We start from the raw sequence: 18,876 nt of genomic DNA, 5'->3' as shown, positions 1-18,876 counted from the left end.
AATATTATAATTCAACCTATAAATAAAAGATAAAATTTTAAATGATATACTCACAAGTTAAAAGAAATAATTTTTTTTTCTGGACGCGCAGCTTAACTCTCCCTGTATATCATCATAATAAAATATAATAATATTAATATTTCATTAAAAAAACTATTAGTATAAAAAAAATAAAGATGATTCAGGGTTAATATTATTGTCGATCTACTTTGACTTTTGATTTTTTTTTAAAGCTCAAACATTAATAATTGGCTTAAGTTAAAAATGAATAAAATAAATACAATTTTCAAAAGAGGAAATAAAAAATTTTAATATCAAAATAACTAACCAACTATATGGTTTTAATTCCATTATATCCCGAGTGAATAACTTAAATAAGTTCATTTTTCTATATTTATAAAATTTTAAATATTTTTTAAAGAATAAAATAGTAATATTAATATTGAACCATCATAGATCATGAATTATAATAGACGATTTTTAACTATGAATCATAATCATTTTTGAAGATTACGATTAAAGGTCAAAATTTTTTGAATTATCAAATCGATGATTCCAAATCATTACATTATCAATTTTGAATCATAGTCGGGTCTACCTCTAGTAACATCAAAATCCTAACAAAAAAATGATATTAAATATAGAATAGTTCAATATGTTAAGACTCATGTGAGTTAGGAGGTAAATAGCTTAGATAACTTCTCATCTTCACTTTATGTTGGTCGTTTATTTGCGTAGCGAAAACCTTGATTCAAATTCGACTCCATATGCATAATACTTGAATTTTACTTGGTATCTGCCTTCTTAAGATGACTAATTCAAGGGTCTACTCTTAATTCATCACTTCCACTAAGAACTTTCTTCTTGAAAATCTTCTGAAGGTGGAGAAACCTCTTACAAACTTGAGCACAAGAATACAACAAGAAACACGAATCCAAAGATAAAGGAAATCGAAAATAATTTTACAATCAAAACCTTTACTTGATCTCTTGTGGCTTAGAAATGTCTCTTATTGGTCCGGAAATACAACAACACTTTGATTCAAAAACCCCAAGAACTAGTAGCTTGCTTTCTCCACAAACCCTCTTTTCTAGGGTTGCAATTGGGTTGAAATAAGCCTTCCAATCGATTGATCTTACTCTTAATCGATTGTCATGTTAGATCTCACCATCCAAACCTATAAATGATTCTTTTTTACCTGACCAATCAATTGGTGATCCACACCAATCAATTGTTGGATGCCAATCGACTTCCTCAATCAATTCTACATCCTTCTATTCGCGGATTACAGTCAAGCAATCGACTGCAGCAATCGATTGATTGATACCAATTACTATTACCATTCTATTCTAGGTCGTTCTATGCTCCTGAAATAAGCTCCCAATTGATTGTCTCAATTGATTTCTTTGGATCAATCAATTGTCCAACCCTAACCTTGAATCCGGGTTTAGGGTTTACCAATCGATTGCCACCTCTCGTCAATCGATTGGTAACCCTAAATTCACCCTTTTCAAGGTTGAATTTGTGTCTCGCCAGGTATTCGGTTGATCTCAATTTACCAGGACTTCTTCTGCCCAACATCCAGTCATTCGTGACTTGTTGAAACTTCTCGTTATCTAATATTCGATCAGCCTTGACCTATTGGGACTTCCTCACTGCCTAATATTTGATTGATATCAACCTACCAGAACTTCTTGTTGCATAGCATCTGTTCATCCAGGACTTGCTAGGACTTTCTCACCAAGTATTTAGTCAACTTTTGATCCAATTGGGCTTTCCTCTTGCTAACTCCTCGTTAGACTTTCGATTACTAAATGTTTGGTCAACCTTTGACCCACTTAGACTTTCCTCTTGCCCACTTCTAGTTGATTTTCGATCATCAAGTGTTTAGTCAACCTTTGACCCACTTGAACTTCCCTCTTGCCAACTTCTCGTTGGAATTCCGATCACCAAATGTCAGGTCCTCTGTGACCTACTTGGACTTTTCTCTTGCCAACTTTCCATTGGACTTCCCACTTCTACTCAAGTATCCGATTAGCCTTAACATGACTTCTTACAAACATATTAATTAAATATCAATACTTAAACTCAAGTCAACTTGAGTTTGATTGAGGTTGATTACACTAACACAATATACTATTCATCAATATTAATCATTTCTTTTTTTCCGTAGTCGAGGAGGGAATTATTAGATTTGGATATTTCTAAATATTGTAAAATTATAATTTTATCACATTTTTTTTTGTTATTCCAATTTAAATATCACAAACTTCCATAGTCCCTTAATTAACTCATCCTTTATGATGATGCCTAACGGCTCAGGTTTCCGCTCCATCTCCGTGGAGGCGCCGATCATGCCCCCCAGCGGCAGCCCGCACTCCCTGTGGCACTCGCCCGTGCCCTACCTCTTCGTTTGCCTCGGGTCGATGACCGGCCTTATCGCCTTCGCCATGCTTGTCCTCGCCTACTCTCATCGGAAATTCGCCTCCTCCCACTTCGATTCGGCAGCCGGAAGGGACTACGACGAAGAAAATCTTCGCGATGACACAGCCTTGGACGACGGACGCCGCCTCGTCATCATGGCCGGCGACCGCGTGGCCACCTTCATTGCCGTCCCAATTTCCCGTGCCGATGCAAACTCCCATGACGACGGCGAGGGTTCGCCGGAGGAGTCTGCTGTGACTTTACAAATTTATGTTCGTACTCAACAAGCCGACGTGCCGACGTGGGAGACGATGGAAGACAATTGCTAGCTTAATTATCTTCAATACTGCTTTTTAATATTTATTAAGCGTAGTTTTTAATCCTGTTGAATGGAGAACAAAATTTAAAACATATCAAATAGATTATGTTGAATGTTTGCCCAACTAATCCGGATCTGAATGTAGTTTCTAATCCTATTTAAGATTAATGAATTGAGATTTTATTTCCCCATCTAAAATAACATCAAATAAAATTTAAATACTGTTGGACAATCTTATCTGAGATAAATGAGAAATATTCTAAATTTCCAATGGTCCGAGTAGAGTGGGAAGCGGAGTGCTGAGTCTGAGTCGGGATGTCATCCGATTGTTGATTAGCGACTTATCTAAGTCACCAAGTGTCAAGCTGGCTGACTGCTAAGTGAGTCGCCAAGTACACAATCGGGATGTCGAATCGTTGAATCACCTGATTTCCAAGTTGCCTGAGTAGACGACTTGAGTCGGCCGAGTGTTTCGAGGGTAAGGAGAATGCTTCCAAGTGGGGCGCTGAGTCTCCCGAGTAGATGTCAAATTGAGACGCAAGTCGTCTGAGTCACCGAGTGCTCGGGAAGTATTCTCAAGTGGATGTTGCAATCGGAGGTCAGTAGTGAGATCGCCCAACCCGCTTGGATAGGGAAGAATTGATGTCAAGATCTGCATATAACCCTTATAAAATAACATGAATTTAGCGATAAATTTTAACGACGTAAATAATTTACCATAAATCAACAACAAATATGACATCTATAAAATTTTCATTGCAAAATAGCAACGAAATTAGTAAAAAAAAATTCATCCAAAATTTTTTTAAAAAAAATTGTTGCAAAATCCATGGTTAAATAAATTATTGTCCTAAAATTCGTAATCAGCCCTCAATCCTAAGCCCTAACCCTTCAAATCCTTATTTCTCTTCCGCTACAGCCCGATCGCATTGGTCTTCTTTTCCTTCTTCTTCGATTCGCATTGGTCGGCGGGAGTTCGGTTGGGGCGATGGCGGCGACCGCCGACGTGAAGACGATCGCCGCGTCGAGAAAGAGGGCACTCGCCGGGCGAGTGACGATAGCGGAGGCGGGATCTTGGTGGAGCTGAACTCGGAGGTCGCCCTTCCAGTCCATTGGGAGCAGTGCCTCGACTTGCTGGTGCGTGCAACCTTGCCTCCTCCTTAAATGCGCTTCTTCTTCTCCCTGTCCCCGAATCGTTGATCATAAATGCAGTTCGCTCGATTTCCTTCGCACGTTGGAGGTTTTGGTGCGATGTGAATTAAGGAGCTGTTTTTCTAGTTTTGGTTGTCTTTAATTGGTGCAGCTTTCTTGCCCTTTTCCTGCTTCATTCAAAGTCACTGTATCCAGTTTTATAAAGAATGAACATTTTTTTCTGGTTCTATTGATGAGCAGAAAGAGAGATCTATCTTGATCTTCTGCATTGCATTTTTGTGATATTTACGATAAAAAAATTCTGTCAAAAAATGTGTTTTTTTACATCGATGATGAGCTTTTTCATCCTTCTTTATGTTAGACAACCGGGAGAACGGCGAACGGACCACCGCAGATCCTCGCAGCACCGCTGGCGTCTTCATTTCAAGTAACCATTACCATGACGACGACGTCTAGATTTAAAGGTTCGTAATCAGCATTTTGATTTCACTTCTTAAATCGTTCTGATATTGAATCTGAACAAATTTAGTCAGATGTCTCATACTAAGAGATCGTTGCTTAGTATTATCTGTTTCTCTTTTGCTAGTCATAGTTCTGAACTTGATGTCTATAGTCTTTTAAGTTTATAATCTCTGCTTAATGCATAACCAAATGTGTTCAGTTCGTCATAAATATGATTTAATTTTTCAGATTTTACAGGTCAAACACTGAAACTAAAACTTGGTATGACTTCGAGAGTTTGACTGAGTTATTGTACAATCGAATGCATGAATAATAGAAATGGTAAACACTTACAGTGAGTTCACTAATTCTTCGAGTGTCGATTTTGCCGGTGATCGATCTTTTGCTCACTGTAGTGAAGAACGATTACAAACGAACCGTCCTTATTCTTCCACAAACCAAGTCTTGGTCATGCTTGGATGTTTTCACTGAGATCTCCTTCGGCACTTATATTCTTTGAAAAAAAAAACCCGCACTTGGACGCACACCTATACCTATAGGGTGGAAGGCCGAGCACTCTCCACGAGCAGTGTGTGTGCACGTATGCACTCCCCCATGAGCTGTTCGTGCTCACGTTGCTCAAAATGCAACGTGCGTGTAATTACAAAAACTGTCCACTCATCTTAAAACTACCTACATCTCTCACTCATCCAAGTGAATGCCACAAAGGGTACTTAGTCACATAGATTAAATAAAGCTAGAGTCCTTACAGGAAAGAGATCATTAGTCACAAAGACTAATAGAACAACATCCAATTCATACTTATAGAAAATGATTAGTGCAACAACAAACACACTGAGCAATTAATGTTAAGAAAGTTGTTACACCTTACTTAGCCACTCACATAATGACACTTAGTTACTCTCATAATGGCACATAGTTGTTATCCAGGAGACATTCAATCTCTCGGTGATACAACTATTTTTTAGGAGATATCCATGTCTTGCTATTTGCCTAGATTAAATAATCTTCATTTACATTAATATGAACATCTCTAATCCCTTATTATGACTATTGTGTCAAGAATATGTTCTATATTCAATATTTACAATCATTTCTATATATAACAAAAATGGGTCAACCAGTGAATAACATTAAAAGATGTAAATCTATTTAATCTTCTTTTTTAGCTTGAATCCATTCATTTTAATCAATCGCTTTTCTAGTCATGTTCCATAGACCGTATCATTCATAGTCATAGGTTTACATGCTAAGGTAGCAGATTCTGATTAAAATTTCAAGTAAACAGCTAAATAGTCACTAAGGATAATTTTTTTTTTAGATCAACTTATAATCTCAAGGGCTCATAGTAGAGAAGCAGAGATCCATATACTACTACCCTTATTGTCATATAAGCACATGTGATATGAATTGCATGCTGTAATATTTTTCTCTTTATCATAAAGAGCAATGTTTTTGTATTTGACATTATACAGATTTTCATCTAGGCATTCCCAATGTCTAATCCAGAATTCAACCTATAATTCTAATCTGGCTTCTAAACAGGTATAGTAAATGGCGGGTTCATTTACTTTGATCATCTATCTTTAAACGATCTCATCTTGATACAGATATCAAGGCACCCCAGCTTATAGGAATGTAATAATTTTAACAGTTACATAAGCCAATAGCCACATAAGCTATCCTATAAGCACTGGTCTTACCTCTATTTATACTCAATAAATAGAGATAATTGCTACCAAGATGTTCACCGAGATCTTAAATGCATGTAACAAAACAACATATACACTGAATAGATTCTGGTAAATCACGTGATCAAATCACAATATCAGATTGTCATTACAATATTGTTACCCTCTACGAAGTTCCAAATACTTTACATGCTCATTAAATGTCTCTTTAGTTATTGACTTAGTACAAGGATCTGTAAACATAACACGTGTAGGGATACACACTCAAGAACCACATTTTAGTCACAACATCCCTCACAAAGTTATATTTTATAACTATATGCTTGCCCTTGCTGTGATATTTGGGATCCTTCGAGAAAGCTATTGCAGCTTGACTGTCACAGTAGACAGTTACTGAATTCCCACTGTCCTTAGTAACTTTAGATACTTCAGGAACCTTCTTAACCAGACTGCTTCTTGCATAATCGTTGAACATGCCACATATTCAGTTTTCATAGTTGATAAAGCTACACAAGCCTGTTTCTTGCTGTTCCATGAGATGACACCATCATTCAGCAAGAACACATAGTTTGATGTAGATTTTCTATCATCCAGGTCTCCAACCCAATTTGCATCTGAATACCCTTTTAAACTTATATCTGATATTTGAAAATAAAGACAATAATCTGTTGTCGCCTTCAGGTATCTAAATATCCTTTTTACCACCTTTCAGTGTCTAGGTCCTGAGTTTGATTGGAAGCGACTGACTAAACCAACAACATAGCTGATATCGGGACGTGCACATAACATAGTGTACACCAAACTATCAATAGTACTGACATATGGTTTTTATTCATCTTGGTTATTTCCTGAAAAGTTTTGGGACTCATACTCTTGCTTAAAACATCACCTTTCACAATAGGTGTATGTTCTACGTTGAAATTAGACATGCTGAAATAATATAACATCTTATTTATATAAGACTCTTGTGACAGATCCAAAAGTCTTTTAGAATGATCTCTAATGATCTTTACCCTTAAGAAGTACTTCGCTCCTCCCATATCCGTTGTATCAAATTGTGATGACAGTCACTTCTTGACTTCATTCACATACCCTATGTCATTTCCAGCTATCAACATATCATCCATATATAATGATAAAATAATATACTTTCCTTTTTTCCTTTTCAGGAAAACACAATGATCCTCATTAATCATCTCGAAACTATAAGATAAAACAACTTTGTTAAATCTTTGTTCCATTATCTTAACTCTTGCTTTAGCTCATATATAGACTTTTTAAGTCTATATACTTTTTTCTCTTGGCTTTCAGCAATGAAACCTTCTGGCTAATCATATAGATTTTCTCGTCAAGCATACCGTTAAGGAAAGCAGTTTTTACATCCATCTAATGTAATTCCAAGTCATAATGTACTATAAAGACCAAAATAACTCGTATTGACACAAATTTCACTACGAGAGAAAATGTCTCTTCAAAGTCAATACCTTCCAATTAGGTAAATTCTTTTGCAACCAAACGAGCTTTGTATCTGTTAATTGATCTATCATCTTTCCTCTTTATTTTGAAAATCCACTTATTCTTAATAGTCCTTCGACCAGGAGGAAGATCAACTAAGTCCTAAACATGATTCTGATTCATAGACCCCATCTCTTCAACCATTGTAGTTTTTCATTTTCTTTTATTCTACATCCCAATGTTTCTTTAATAAATTGAGGTACATCATCGTCAACTGAGAGTGTCATCAATGCCTCATTCTCAATATCAAACATTTTCTTAAGTTTGATTTTACGAATACTTCTTCATAAGTTGGGTTGTTGAGAAGTCAACTCATGACTTGGCAATCACTCCCATTCGGTTGACTAGACTTAGACATCTCTTGTGATAACTGATTTATTGATAAAGGAACATTATCCTCTTCCTTTATTACAAATAAAAGAATTGTCTTATCAACTTCACCTCTTGTTAGAAACTCAGTTTCAAAAAAAATAGTATCTCTTAAATTTATTTCAAATATGGTTTCATCTTGTTGCTCATCAATAAAAACATAACCCTTAGAAGTATTAGAATACCTTATAAAGATGCACTTCTTATCTCTATGTCCTAATTTTCCATATTTATAAGTTTTATTATGAACGTACACAGCTGATCCCTAAGGTCTCAGATTACTCAAATATGGTTTTCTACCTGTTCAACGTTTATATAGAGTAGATGGAACATATTTGGAAGACACTCGGTTATATATATAGGTTGCAGCTAATAATACATCTCCCCAATAGGAAATTGACAAATTAGCTTGAGTCATCATAGATTAACCATATTTAGAAGAGTTCGATTTCTTCTTTTAACAACCCCATTTTGCCGTGGAGTTTCAGGGGTAGTTAGCTGTCTGCTAGTCTCTTTATCATTACACATTGTCTTGAATTTATCAGATAATATTCTCCCTCAGTGTATAAAGTCTTAACCTTACGTTCTATTTAATTCTCAACTTCGTTCATATAACGAATGAAGTAATCCAATGCTTTAGATTTATGAGAAATCAAATACATATGATCGAAACGAGGAAAATTATCAATAAAAGTTATGAAACATGAAGCTCCAGATCTAGCTTTCACATTCATTGGATCACAAATATTCGAATGAATTAATTGCAATGATGATTCAGTCCTAATAACCTTACCAAAAGATTTTTTAGTTGCTTTTCCAGCAAGACAATGCTCATATATAGACAAGTGAATCTTAGCCAAAGTGCCCAATAAACCCTCTTTAGCCAACCGATTCATACGTTCTTATCCTATGTGTTCTAATTTAGTATGTTAAATCTCATCAGTTATATCTGTATCACTAGTTAGAACAATGTTTGAAAAACAACCCTTAATAGCACAATTGACATCTGGTTCTACATCAAGAATCATAAAATCATTTGTTAAAAAATCATATCTGATTGACACTGAGTCAATCTTAAATTCAACATATCGACCATAAAAATTAATACAATACCTTAAATCAAGAGGACACATAACGAAAATAAGATTCCGTCGAATTTCAGGAGTATACAGGACATCATGTAGAAATAAAATACTACCACCACGGAGATTGAGTTTGCAAGTGCTGACTTCTTTGACTTCAACTTTTACATTGTTTCCTACATAATCCATTTGTTGCCAGCTGGTACCCGACGATACTGTACAAATATAACTCGCTCCTAAGCTACATGGTTGGTTGCTCCCGAATTTATAATCCACAAAGGGTAAGAATCAGCTAACAACACCGAATTAGTAACAAAATGCTCAAAAAAAAGACATACTCAGATGTACCTTCTTTTTTTTTTTTTGGCTCAGCGCACTCTGCGAAGTGACCCTCCTTGCTACAGTTATAGCAAGTCATTTTGCTTACAGATTTTACTCTCTCCGCCTCCAATTCTACATGACGTGAGACATCAATAAAAGTCTTGATACTCTCACTATGAGTAGGGTAATGATTTTATTGAAAAAGATCGAAGTCGTGGTATTTTCGTCACTCAAGATTGGGTTTCTATGCCAAGTGTTATACCCGTGGCTTCGGGGGGTATTCATGTTTGACATATGCCTGCGCTGACCGAAATCTTTCGGGATGATTCCGTACTACAGTTTGGAGGAGGAACTTTAGGACACTCTTGGGTAAATGCACCCAGACTGCATAAGTCGAAAGATGCGACTCATACTCAAAAGCTAGGTCATCAACTATTGAACTAATCAATATGTCTTTTGTAGTGGAGTCATTTTTCTTCCATGTCTTATAGACATCAAGATCTCGTTTGTTCTATGTAGTGTGACCATTTACAGGTTTTACCATAACCTGATTTACAACTTCTAGAACTTGTTCCTCGAGTTCATATTGTATCCTTAGTGGCAAGATTTTATAGTTTTCTCCATTAAAATTTTCTCTCTTGTTAAGTTCAGTTATAATGTTTTTGGTTGTCATAATCTATCATAAATAAATAAATTATTTAGATATTCAGTGTTTGTTATATGTATGTAATATCTTATCAACTTAATATAAATCTGATTGAATTTACAAAATCAAGTGATAATTATGTCTCCACTCATTATTTATATCTACCAATCCGATCGATATTGATAGATTATATTACATACACCCCATCTAATGAACTTAATCATTTTTCAATCATGATTTTCATTTAATATAAATAAATGAACTAATCATTTATTATTATACTCATAATAAACTAATCAAAGAGTATATTGCATTGATCATATTATTATATGCATCATGTGGAGTAATTAACATAAAAAGAACATATGAACGAACATATCATTATCATAAATATGCTGCATATTGTTAACATATAACAAACTCACATAACATTCTTACTACTCATTACCTAAACAACTTTAATGAACTAGATAGGATAATACCACTCCTATTAGGACTAACACTAGTGCAGTGGTCAATAAAATCCCATTCATCTAGGACTTGGTGAAAACAGGTAGACTAGTTTCAGGATTCTCCATTGGATTCACAATCGGATCCTCTTCTGGATCTTTCTCAAACTCTTCAGGATCCTCTTGATCCACATGGTAAAGTAGTTCCACACATAACTTTGAATATGAGACACACCCTTCATGGCGACCCCATACGTCTGCTACTATCTTGGGATACTTCGATAATGAATGTATCAAAGCCTAGATCCTATAATTGTTCAGAACTGGAAACTCTTCCTGCTCGAGTTTCCAAAATAATCTATCAAGCCATTCAATGTGTCTGCTGACTCCATAAATTGGGTCATAGTCAATTTTCTGAATTTCCTCCCTCAACTGATTTGGTCGCACTTCGTGACGAGTCAAGGTGATAATCATCCGTGTCATCTGTAAATTGAAATTAAATAAGTCAATATAAAAGCAACTAACCAGTATAAAATCAGGTTAATTCAATTTATACAGGCATAGAACCAATATTATTAATCAAGAAAAATATATCTTCTCGATTTTTAGGAATCTAAGTTATTCAATCCTTCTCGATTTTTAGGAATATAAGTGATTCAATCCGATCTGTTTAAATAAATTGATCTGAATAAATAAGCTAATTTTGAATCAGATCGGTTCTAGTATGGACTAACCTAGTCTAGTTAAACCAACAACTTGATTTGAACTAGACTAAGGTCTAATTGAATCATATTTATCGTGATTAAATCAACCAAAATCCAATAGAATCATGAGTTAAATCCAACCCAATCCATAATTAATTGAAATAAATAAAAAAATATTTCAATTAAGTAATCATGCAAGAAAGAAAAGTCATTTTCGTTCGTTTTTTTATTTTTATATGATTACTAAAATCAAACTTCTTCTCACAGTAATTTTGACGAACAATTACTGCTTCTTCGCCACGAGGCTATGCTCCACTGCTCCACTGCGACGGACGCAGTCATCGGTTGCCATTCTCCGGCCAACCAAAGCAGTTGATGACTCCCAGCGCCAGACATTGCTCTCCACCGATCGTCGACGTGAGGGCACTGAAGCCGCGGCGCCCAGCAATGACGAAAATCACGATTGTGATTTTCAGGCTATACAGAAAAAGGACTGAATTGTGATTTCGCCCAGTGACGACAAAACGTAAACGGATCAACCTCAAAACGAAAAAGAAACAGAGGTTTTATTTCATTCAAAATAGCAGTGGCAATTCTCAAAAAGCAAGCATGAAGCATCAAGAGCCATCATGAATTCAATAGTGCTCTGATACCATTGTAGTATCGAACACATCAATTAACAAAAATGGTAAACACTTACATTGAGTTCACCAATTCTTCACGTGTCGATTTTGCCTGCGATCGATCTTTGGAAAGTAGATCTTTCGATCTTTTGCTCACCGTAGTAAAGTTACAAAAACTGCCCACTCATCTTAAAACTGCAACAGTTATACCCCAGGATTAGGTTGAATCATTTGAAGTATGTTCAGCTTGTTGAACATCCTAGTTTTTCTACTACATGATTCTTCAAACACTATATTATTCATCATTTGAATTTTTATGTAAAAATATTGGTGCAAATGTAACTGTAAGTAGATGTATACTTTTATTTTGTCTGGAAATTAACCGTATGATTAGTTTTGCCTACACCTTAGATATATATACGCTTCAACTATATCAAATTGTCTTTTTCATTTCTTCTTGCATATCCACTCTCGCTTGTTAGGGACCATCGGATGAAAGAACTTCTGACTGCTCAAAGCGTAATAGTCCGTTCCTTTAATGCTGATTTGCTATACGCGCGAACCATGGGAAGTCAATGATGAAAATGGTCAGCCATTCACTACTTTTGTGCCTTTCTGGAACAGATACCTTAGCATGCATTACGATCTACAATATAATACTCGATGATTGCATCTGTAACTGCTTGGACCTTTTCTTTTTCTTGTCTTTTCTTTTCTAGTAAACACACAATATATGTATACATGTTACAGATATGTCGTCCGGTATCTATTCCTACAACTGAATATGCTTCTGTAGTGAAAAGCATAGATTTTTAGAGTTTTAATTGCTTAGGTGTATAATTTCTGAGATAATATATTCATATTTATTTGCTCTATTTGACAGAGAAAGTAAAGAAGGATGAAAAGAGCCCATGAAACACGACTAGAGAAGGTATTTTACTTGGTCACTCGTTATATTGTCATATGTAAACTAGATATTCAGGTGGCGACTTTGCCCAAAAGATAAGATATTCACTTGCTTGTGCTTTGTTGTTCTTTTTAATTGTTGCAAATTAACTTAATTGAAAATGATTTTGTGTTTTTTGTTTTGTTAGATTTATACATCATTATATCTCTACCCAAAGATTTGGCTAGATAAATTTGATAGTTGTGTTCTGTAATTTACAAACAAGGTCTCAATTTAAAAAATTATGAAAAAGATCATGCATTTAAAAGATAAAAGACTTTTTGGGTAGAGTCTAAAAATAAATCTATAAAAATTTAAGCTTAAAATGGATAATATTATACTATTATTGAGATATGTGAATTCTTTTGGTCATAACAAATGGTATCAGAGGTAGGCTCCATATCAGTGTCATGTGAGGTAGTTTTGAACAAAGTTGAGGGAGATCCAAAGTAGAACAAGAGTCATTGGATGTTTGCGGGGAGGCTCGGAGCAGGTCAAAAGTCATCGGATGCTTGCAAGGAGACCCAAAGTAGATTAAGAATGATCAGATGTTTGTGGGGAGACTTATAACAAGTCAAAAGTGATCGAATACTTGAGGGGAAGCTATGAGGCCTACTGGATAGAACCTAAACATAAATCCATGAGGGATTAAGCTCAATGTTGACAATATTATACCATTATGAATATATGTAAATTCTTTTGATTATAACAAGTGGTATCAGAGTCATGGTTCAAACTTGTGCCATGTGGTGTAGCCTTGAACGAAGTTGAAGGAAGGTCCGGAACAGGTCAAGAGTCATTAGATATTTGCGGGGAGGCCTGAAGCAGGTCGAAAGTGACCAGATATTTACGGAGAAGTTAAAAGCAAATCAAGAGTAACCGGAAGCTTGCGGGGAGGCCTAGAGTAGGTCGAGAGTGACTGAATACTGGAGGAGAGGTCCGGACTATGAGAGAAATAGTGATCCTTCGTTTGATGTATATATATTATTTTTTATTGTGTCTGTATATATAGTATTTTTTGATACATTTTCGGAGATAATTTGTATGTGATTTTTTGTTTTTGTTTTTGTGTTTTGGATGTTTGTTTGATGTTGGTTGTCTATGTTGAAATGTATAGGAATTTGTTTGATGTATAAGAACTTGGCAGATTGAAAATTTGGACAGTTTGTGACAAATTTTACTACAAAAATAAGCGTGTTGCTGTTTGCAAAATTTGACAATTTGTGACTAAAATCATTTTAGCCGCAAATCGACAACGAAAATAATTTTCATCGTAAATCAACGATGAAAATATTATTCATCGCTAATTTACAATGAAAATAATTCTCGTCACTGATTCGTGATAAATTTTTATTTTTTTTATCACAAAATTTTATGACTACTTATTCGTGACAAAAAAAAATTTATTATAAATTTCGTCGCAATTTTTTTTTCAATGAATTTTTCATAAAATTCGTTACAAAAATATTATTTTATTTTTTTTTATAGACGTAGTATCCTTAAAATATACTCGTCCCATGTCCAGTGCTATGATGTTTTGGTGTTCGTTTGTTTTGTAAGATCCAACGGCAAATTGCAAGTATTAGTGGTCACGGTGAATTAAATCCATATTTGATTGTTATTACAAGTAGTCTGCGAGCGGAAGGAAGATGCACGGCAGAGAAGGAAAAATGGGGGAAAAAATAAAGTAGATGAAATTTCTTCTACATTTTCTGCTCGAAATTTAGTTTGACTGCGATAAATGACCGCGCAAAGGCTATTTATTGTCTTTACTGCCTTAATCAAAACTCTACTGTTGACCCCATTAATAGTCGACCATTTCACTCAGACAATTACATAGTCTCTATTAACTCCAAGTTAATGCATATGTTATTACTTGAGCAAGCAAAATTTCGAATCAAATGACAAAATTTGTTGACCTGACCTGTCTGAAATTTGACTTACAGAGGTCATGTTCGTACACAAGTTAACTTAATTAATTGTAAATCTAAGCCTTGGACTTGTATTGCCTACGCATTACATGAGAATGAGCCTCTCCTTATTTCTATATTCACAATCTATATGCTTGTGAAATAATATAAATCAACAATAAAATTGACGGGGTTTGTGAAATAATATAAATCAACAATAAGATTGACCTCGTCTGGAATCAATGAGAATGGATCGTTGGTGACGTGATGCACAAATGGATTGGTTTCGAGAACTCTTGAGAAAAGAGGGAAATCATCAGTGAGAAGTCTAAGGGGACCCCTGGTACAGTTATTCCGACGGATAGGTCAAAAATTGATGGTGGCGCAAAGCAAATAATAGCAAGTAGAAGACGCGTATATGCACATTTACACCCTTAAATTTTGAAAAATTTTAAATTGCCTCCTCTACTTTCTAAGTTCTGAAGAGTATTCTTCATCTCACCACTCGTTGTGTGCTGCTGGGTCATCCCGTGGCCATCTGTGCTTTTTAGATTTATTCGATAACGGATGGAAAATTTTCACATCCAAATGAATGAAGAGGAAAAATACTTGGACATGGTTTTTTTTCCCCTTTCAAAAGCATTGTTTATCTCACCCACGCAATTTACATACCCAAAAATCATCAACTTGAGAAAATTATTTTCTATAACTTATAAAATTAATTTAAGTTGAAGTAACACGAATTGTACTAAAATTAATTTTTAATCTGATCTCTCAAATTTATATTATGCAAACTAATCATTAATTTCATAATCACTCAATTAATTTAAAATTTATATTATGCAAACTAATCATTAATTTCATAATCACTCAATTAATTTAATTGAATAAATTAATAATAATTAATTTATTCCAATGATTTTTTTAATTAGTTAGCATAACTTATATTTAATTAATTGACTAAGATAAATTAATGCTATCCATTATTCACATTTTGGGTATGTGATTATATAAGTCCTCAGATATTGCTAAATAATGCACACTTAGATCGCTTATGAAGGTTCTCTTATTTCATTGCGCTACTCCAGTTTTCCTTATCTATCATATGTCATCTTTATCTTTCGATAAGAAACTCCAAACCAAATTTACAGGTATAGAGTTAAGTTTACAACTTAGAACATTTTTGTCCTCTCTCCTCTTCTGGCGTTGGTAATCTAAAGGATTTCTCCGATGTTTCACAGAGTTTGAAATCATTCATGGGGATGATCACAAGGCGTGATAGTGATACTATATTTTAACTGCGATTTGATGTAGAAGTTTAGTTATGGCTCAAAGATTATCTTTTAATTTTTTTATCTGATCCGGGGAATGATCAGCGCAGATAAAAGAAAATTAATGAAAGCTGCAGAGGTAGTTTTAGCAGAGGAAAGTCTTAGATCTCCCTCTTCCTTAGTCTCCTGGTCTCTCTGATCTCCCAACTCCTTAACCTTTTGACCTTTCAAGTCTTCGGCTCCCGACTCCCAATTATCGGGTTACTGTCTCCTTGACATTCTGGCATCTTTGCGACACAGGATGCAGGACCATTTCAGAAAAAAAATAAATTTTCACGTAAATTTTGATTATTTCAAGAAAAAAATAAATTATCAAGTAAATCTCGGATTATTTCAAAAAAAATAAAATAATAATTACATGAACAAGTCAGAGGTGGTTTAGCAAAGGAAAGCCTTAGGTCTCCCTGTTCCTTAGTCTCACGGCTTTTCAGATCTCCCGGCTCCTTAGCTTTCCTGCCTCTCCGGCCTCTTGACTTTTGACTCTCAGGTCACCGCCTCCTTAGCTTTCCGATCTCTTGACGACATGTGATGGAAGACCGTTTCAGGAAAATAATAAATTATCATGAAAATTTTAGATTATTTCATGAAAAGAATAAATCATCGTACTTGGATTATTTCGATAAAAAAGTAATGGTATAAACAAATCTCACATTATTTAAGGAATTAAATAATAACAAGATAGAGAAGGAAACGGAAGAAAAAAAATAGGAGTCTCCTTATAAAACATAATTCTTTCTAGTATCTAGGTATATCTACATACATCAAAACTCAAATACGCTGTCATACTATCGCTCTTCTTCTTTTTTTACTTTCGTCTAGACTCCCAACTATGTCATCATTGGCGATTAGCAGTTAAATTGGTAATAGAGTCGATTCACGGATGATTCACTTAATTGACATTCATAGACAGGATCATTATCCATTCTATCGCTAATTTGGAAATTTCAATAAAAAGGTGGTAATTTTTTTTAGTTAGTTTGCAGTTTAATCTTTATACTTCAGACAGATCTCCGAACGCACAGGAAACTGCAAGGGAACGAGGAAATCGAAACATTGAAGTAGCCGTGCTGCGGAGATCATCGTCGATGGGCCCAAACTGTAGTTGTTGCTGCCAGAGGAGGAGGAGGCGACCGAGGCGAAGCGAGGTGAGGCACGGAGAAGGCCGATGGACTCCGAGCTGGCGCTTAATTTATTCATCTCTATATCTTATCGATTTTTCGGTTGAGGTAAGATATTCTTGATATATAATGATTAATAATCTCATTTTTATTTTATTTTGAAATTAAAATTTTTATAGGATAAATCATACTAATATTAAATAATGTTGTTGGAGAATAAATATTTATTTTATATAATTTAAGTATATTTATGTGTTATATTACACGTAATAAGTGCACGTAGGTTAATATGTTATTTAAGAATTGCAATAACTATAACTAGAGATCGCTCAAGTAATTAAGGTGAAATTTGCCGAGAAAAAACGACTAAATATAGATAAAACAGAATGAGCAAAATTTAAAAGAACAGTTAGTTTTAATAAAAAAAAACCATCCGAAATGAAATAAAATCAATATGATAAAAATAAATAAGTGAAATTAAAAATTGCAAATTAATTTGTATGTTTAACACTCGTTTACAAATCCTTCGATGGGTTATCCCACCTCTTAAAAACTCCCCTTTTCTTTCCATTAAGAAGGTTAAACATAAATTTTCACGGATTGAAAAATTTAGTACAAATGGGAATTGATACGGGTTACGATGAATGAGGCCAAGAAGAAGTGATGGTGCCTAGACCCAATCGAGCATAAGGTTGTGTATATCCGGATGGGAAGAACCAGCTGGGTGCTAAGATACTTAGCCTTATCTAAGATATAGTATACGATTGGTCAGACGATGACTGATCGAATATAAATTTCTTTGTATATGTCTAGGCGAAAAGTACCGGTCGGGTCCAGAGGAGCTTAACTATATCAAGCCTTCAATATGTAAATGGTTAGGCAAAGATCGACCGAATGAAAGCTTCCATGCATATGGCCGGACAGATATAAGTCCGACCAGGCCTAAAGACATTTAGCCTTATTTAGTCTATGACATATGATCAGTAAGGCAAAGGCCAATCGAATGAAGACTTCCATGCATTTGCTCGGACGGATATAAGTCTGGTTGTGCCTAAAGGCATTTATCCTTATTTAGTCTATGACATATGATCAATAAAGTACAGGTCGATTGAATGAAGGCTTCCATGCATATGTCCGGACGAATATAAGTCCGGTCGGGCCTAAAGGCATTTAGCCTTTTCGAGCCCGTATCATACGAAAGGTCGGATGAAAACTGACTGAACACAAGATACTAGGTCTAATGTATTCATCTTGTCGGAAAAGGTCAGCAGAGCTTACGGTCAGAACTCTAAAATACGATCGGCAAGATAAGGAACAATTAAATATAATGTTCTTTATATATGCTCAAGCAGGCAAAGATCGCCCGAGATACATTCAATAGAAGAAACTCTTAATACACAACTGACTTTATAATTGGCCGAGATGCATTCAATAGAAGGTACTCTTAATACATGACCGACTTTATGACCGACTGAGATATATTCAATAGAAGATACTCTTAATACACGATCGGCTTTATAACCGACCGAGATATATTCAAATAGGTAAGTCTTCAACAACTTTATGTCTGGCAAACCTGTCAGGAAATATTCTCTTGAAGCTTCTTCATTTTTTAAGCGGTTACAACGATATGCTCTTTTGCATATGTCATTATATCAAGGATTCAAGTCATAAACAACAAAGAGTGTACATCTGGGGTAGAAAAAAGATTCCTTAGAGGATTATTGCACGAAGTCCAGGTGACCAGGTTGTACTTTTCTCATCTTCTAACAAACTCTAACAAATCGGGGACCACCTCATGATCGCAGATGTTA

The 18,876-nt window shown here is 35.0% G+C and overlaps 1 protein-coding gene across 1 annotated transcript; it reads left to right on the top strand.

Annotated features, from left to right (window-relative positions):
- The first annotated feature begins 2,306 nt into the window (after positions 1-2,306).
- On the top strand, positions 2,307-12,799 carry LOC122019522. The gene is made up of 6 exons (XM_042576978.1): positions 2,307-2,678; positions 3,611-3,880; positions 4,257-4,359; positions 11,402-11,822; positions 12,240-12,344; positions 12,641-12,799. The coding sequence occupies exons 1-4, from the start codon at positions 2,307-2,309 to the stop codon at positions 11,629-11,631; spliced, it is 975 nt and encodes a 324-aa protein (XP_042432912.1). The 3' UTR covers positions 11,632-11,822; positions 12,240-12,344; positions 12,641-12,799.
- Positions 12,800-18,876: the final 6,077 nt, after the last annotated feature.

This window comes from Zingiber officinale, chromosome 9A, assembly GCF_018446385.1.
Source record: "Zingiber officinale cultivar Zhangliang chromosome 9A, Zo_v1.1, whole genome shotgun sequence".
Lineage (NCBI taxonomy): Eukaryota > Viridiplantae > Streptophyta > Magnoliopsida > Zingiberales > Zingiberaceae > Zingiber > Zingiber officinale.
This window is presented reverse-complemented; position numbering and strand designations above follow the sequence as displayed.

Bases quoted from the DNA above. Each gene is read 5' to 3' on its own strand.
- LOC122019522 (XM_042576978.1), top strand. From the start codon at position 2,307: ATGCCTAACGGCTCAGGTTTCCGCTCCATCTCCGTGGAGGCGCCGATC. The intron at 2,679-3,610 runs GTGACTTTACAA...ATTCGTAATCAG, and splicing joins GTTCGCCGGAGGAGTCTGCT to CCCTCAATCCTAAGCCCTAA. The intron at 3,881-4,256 runs GTGCGTGCAACC...TCTTTATGTTAG, and splicing joins AGCAGTGCCTCGACTTGCTG to ACAACCGGGAGAACGGCGAA.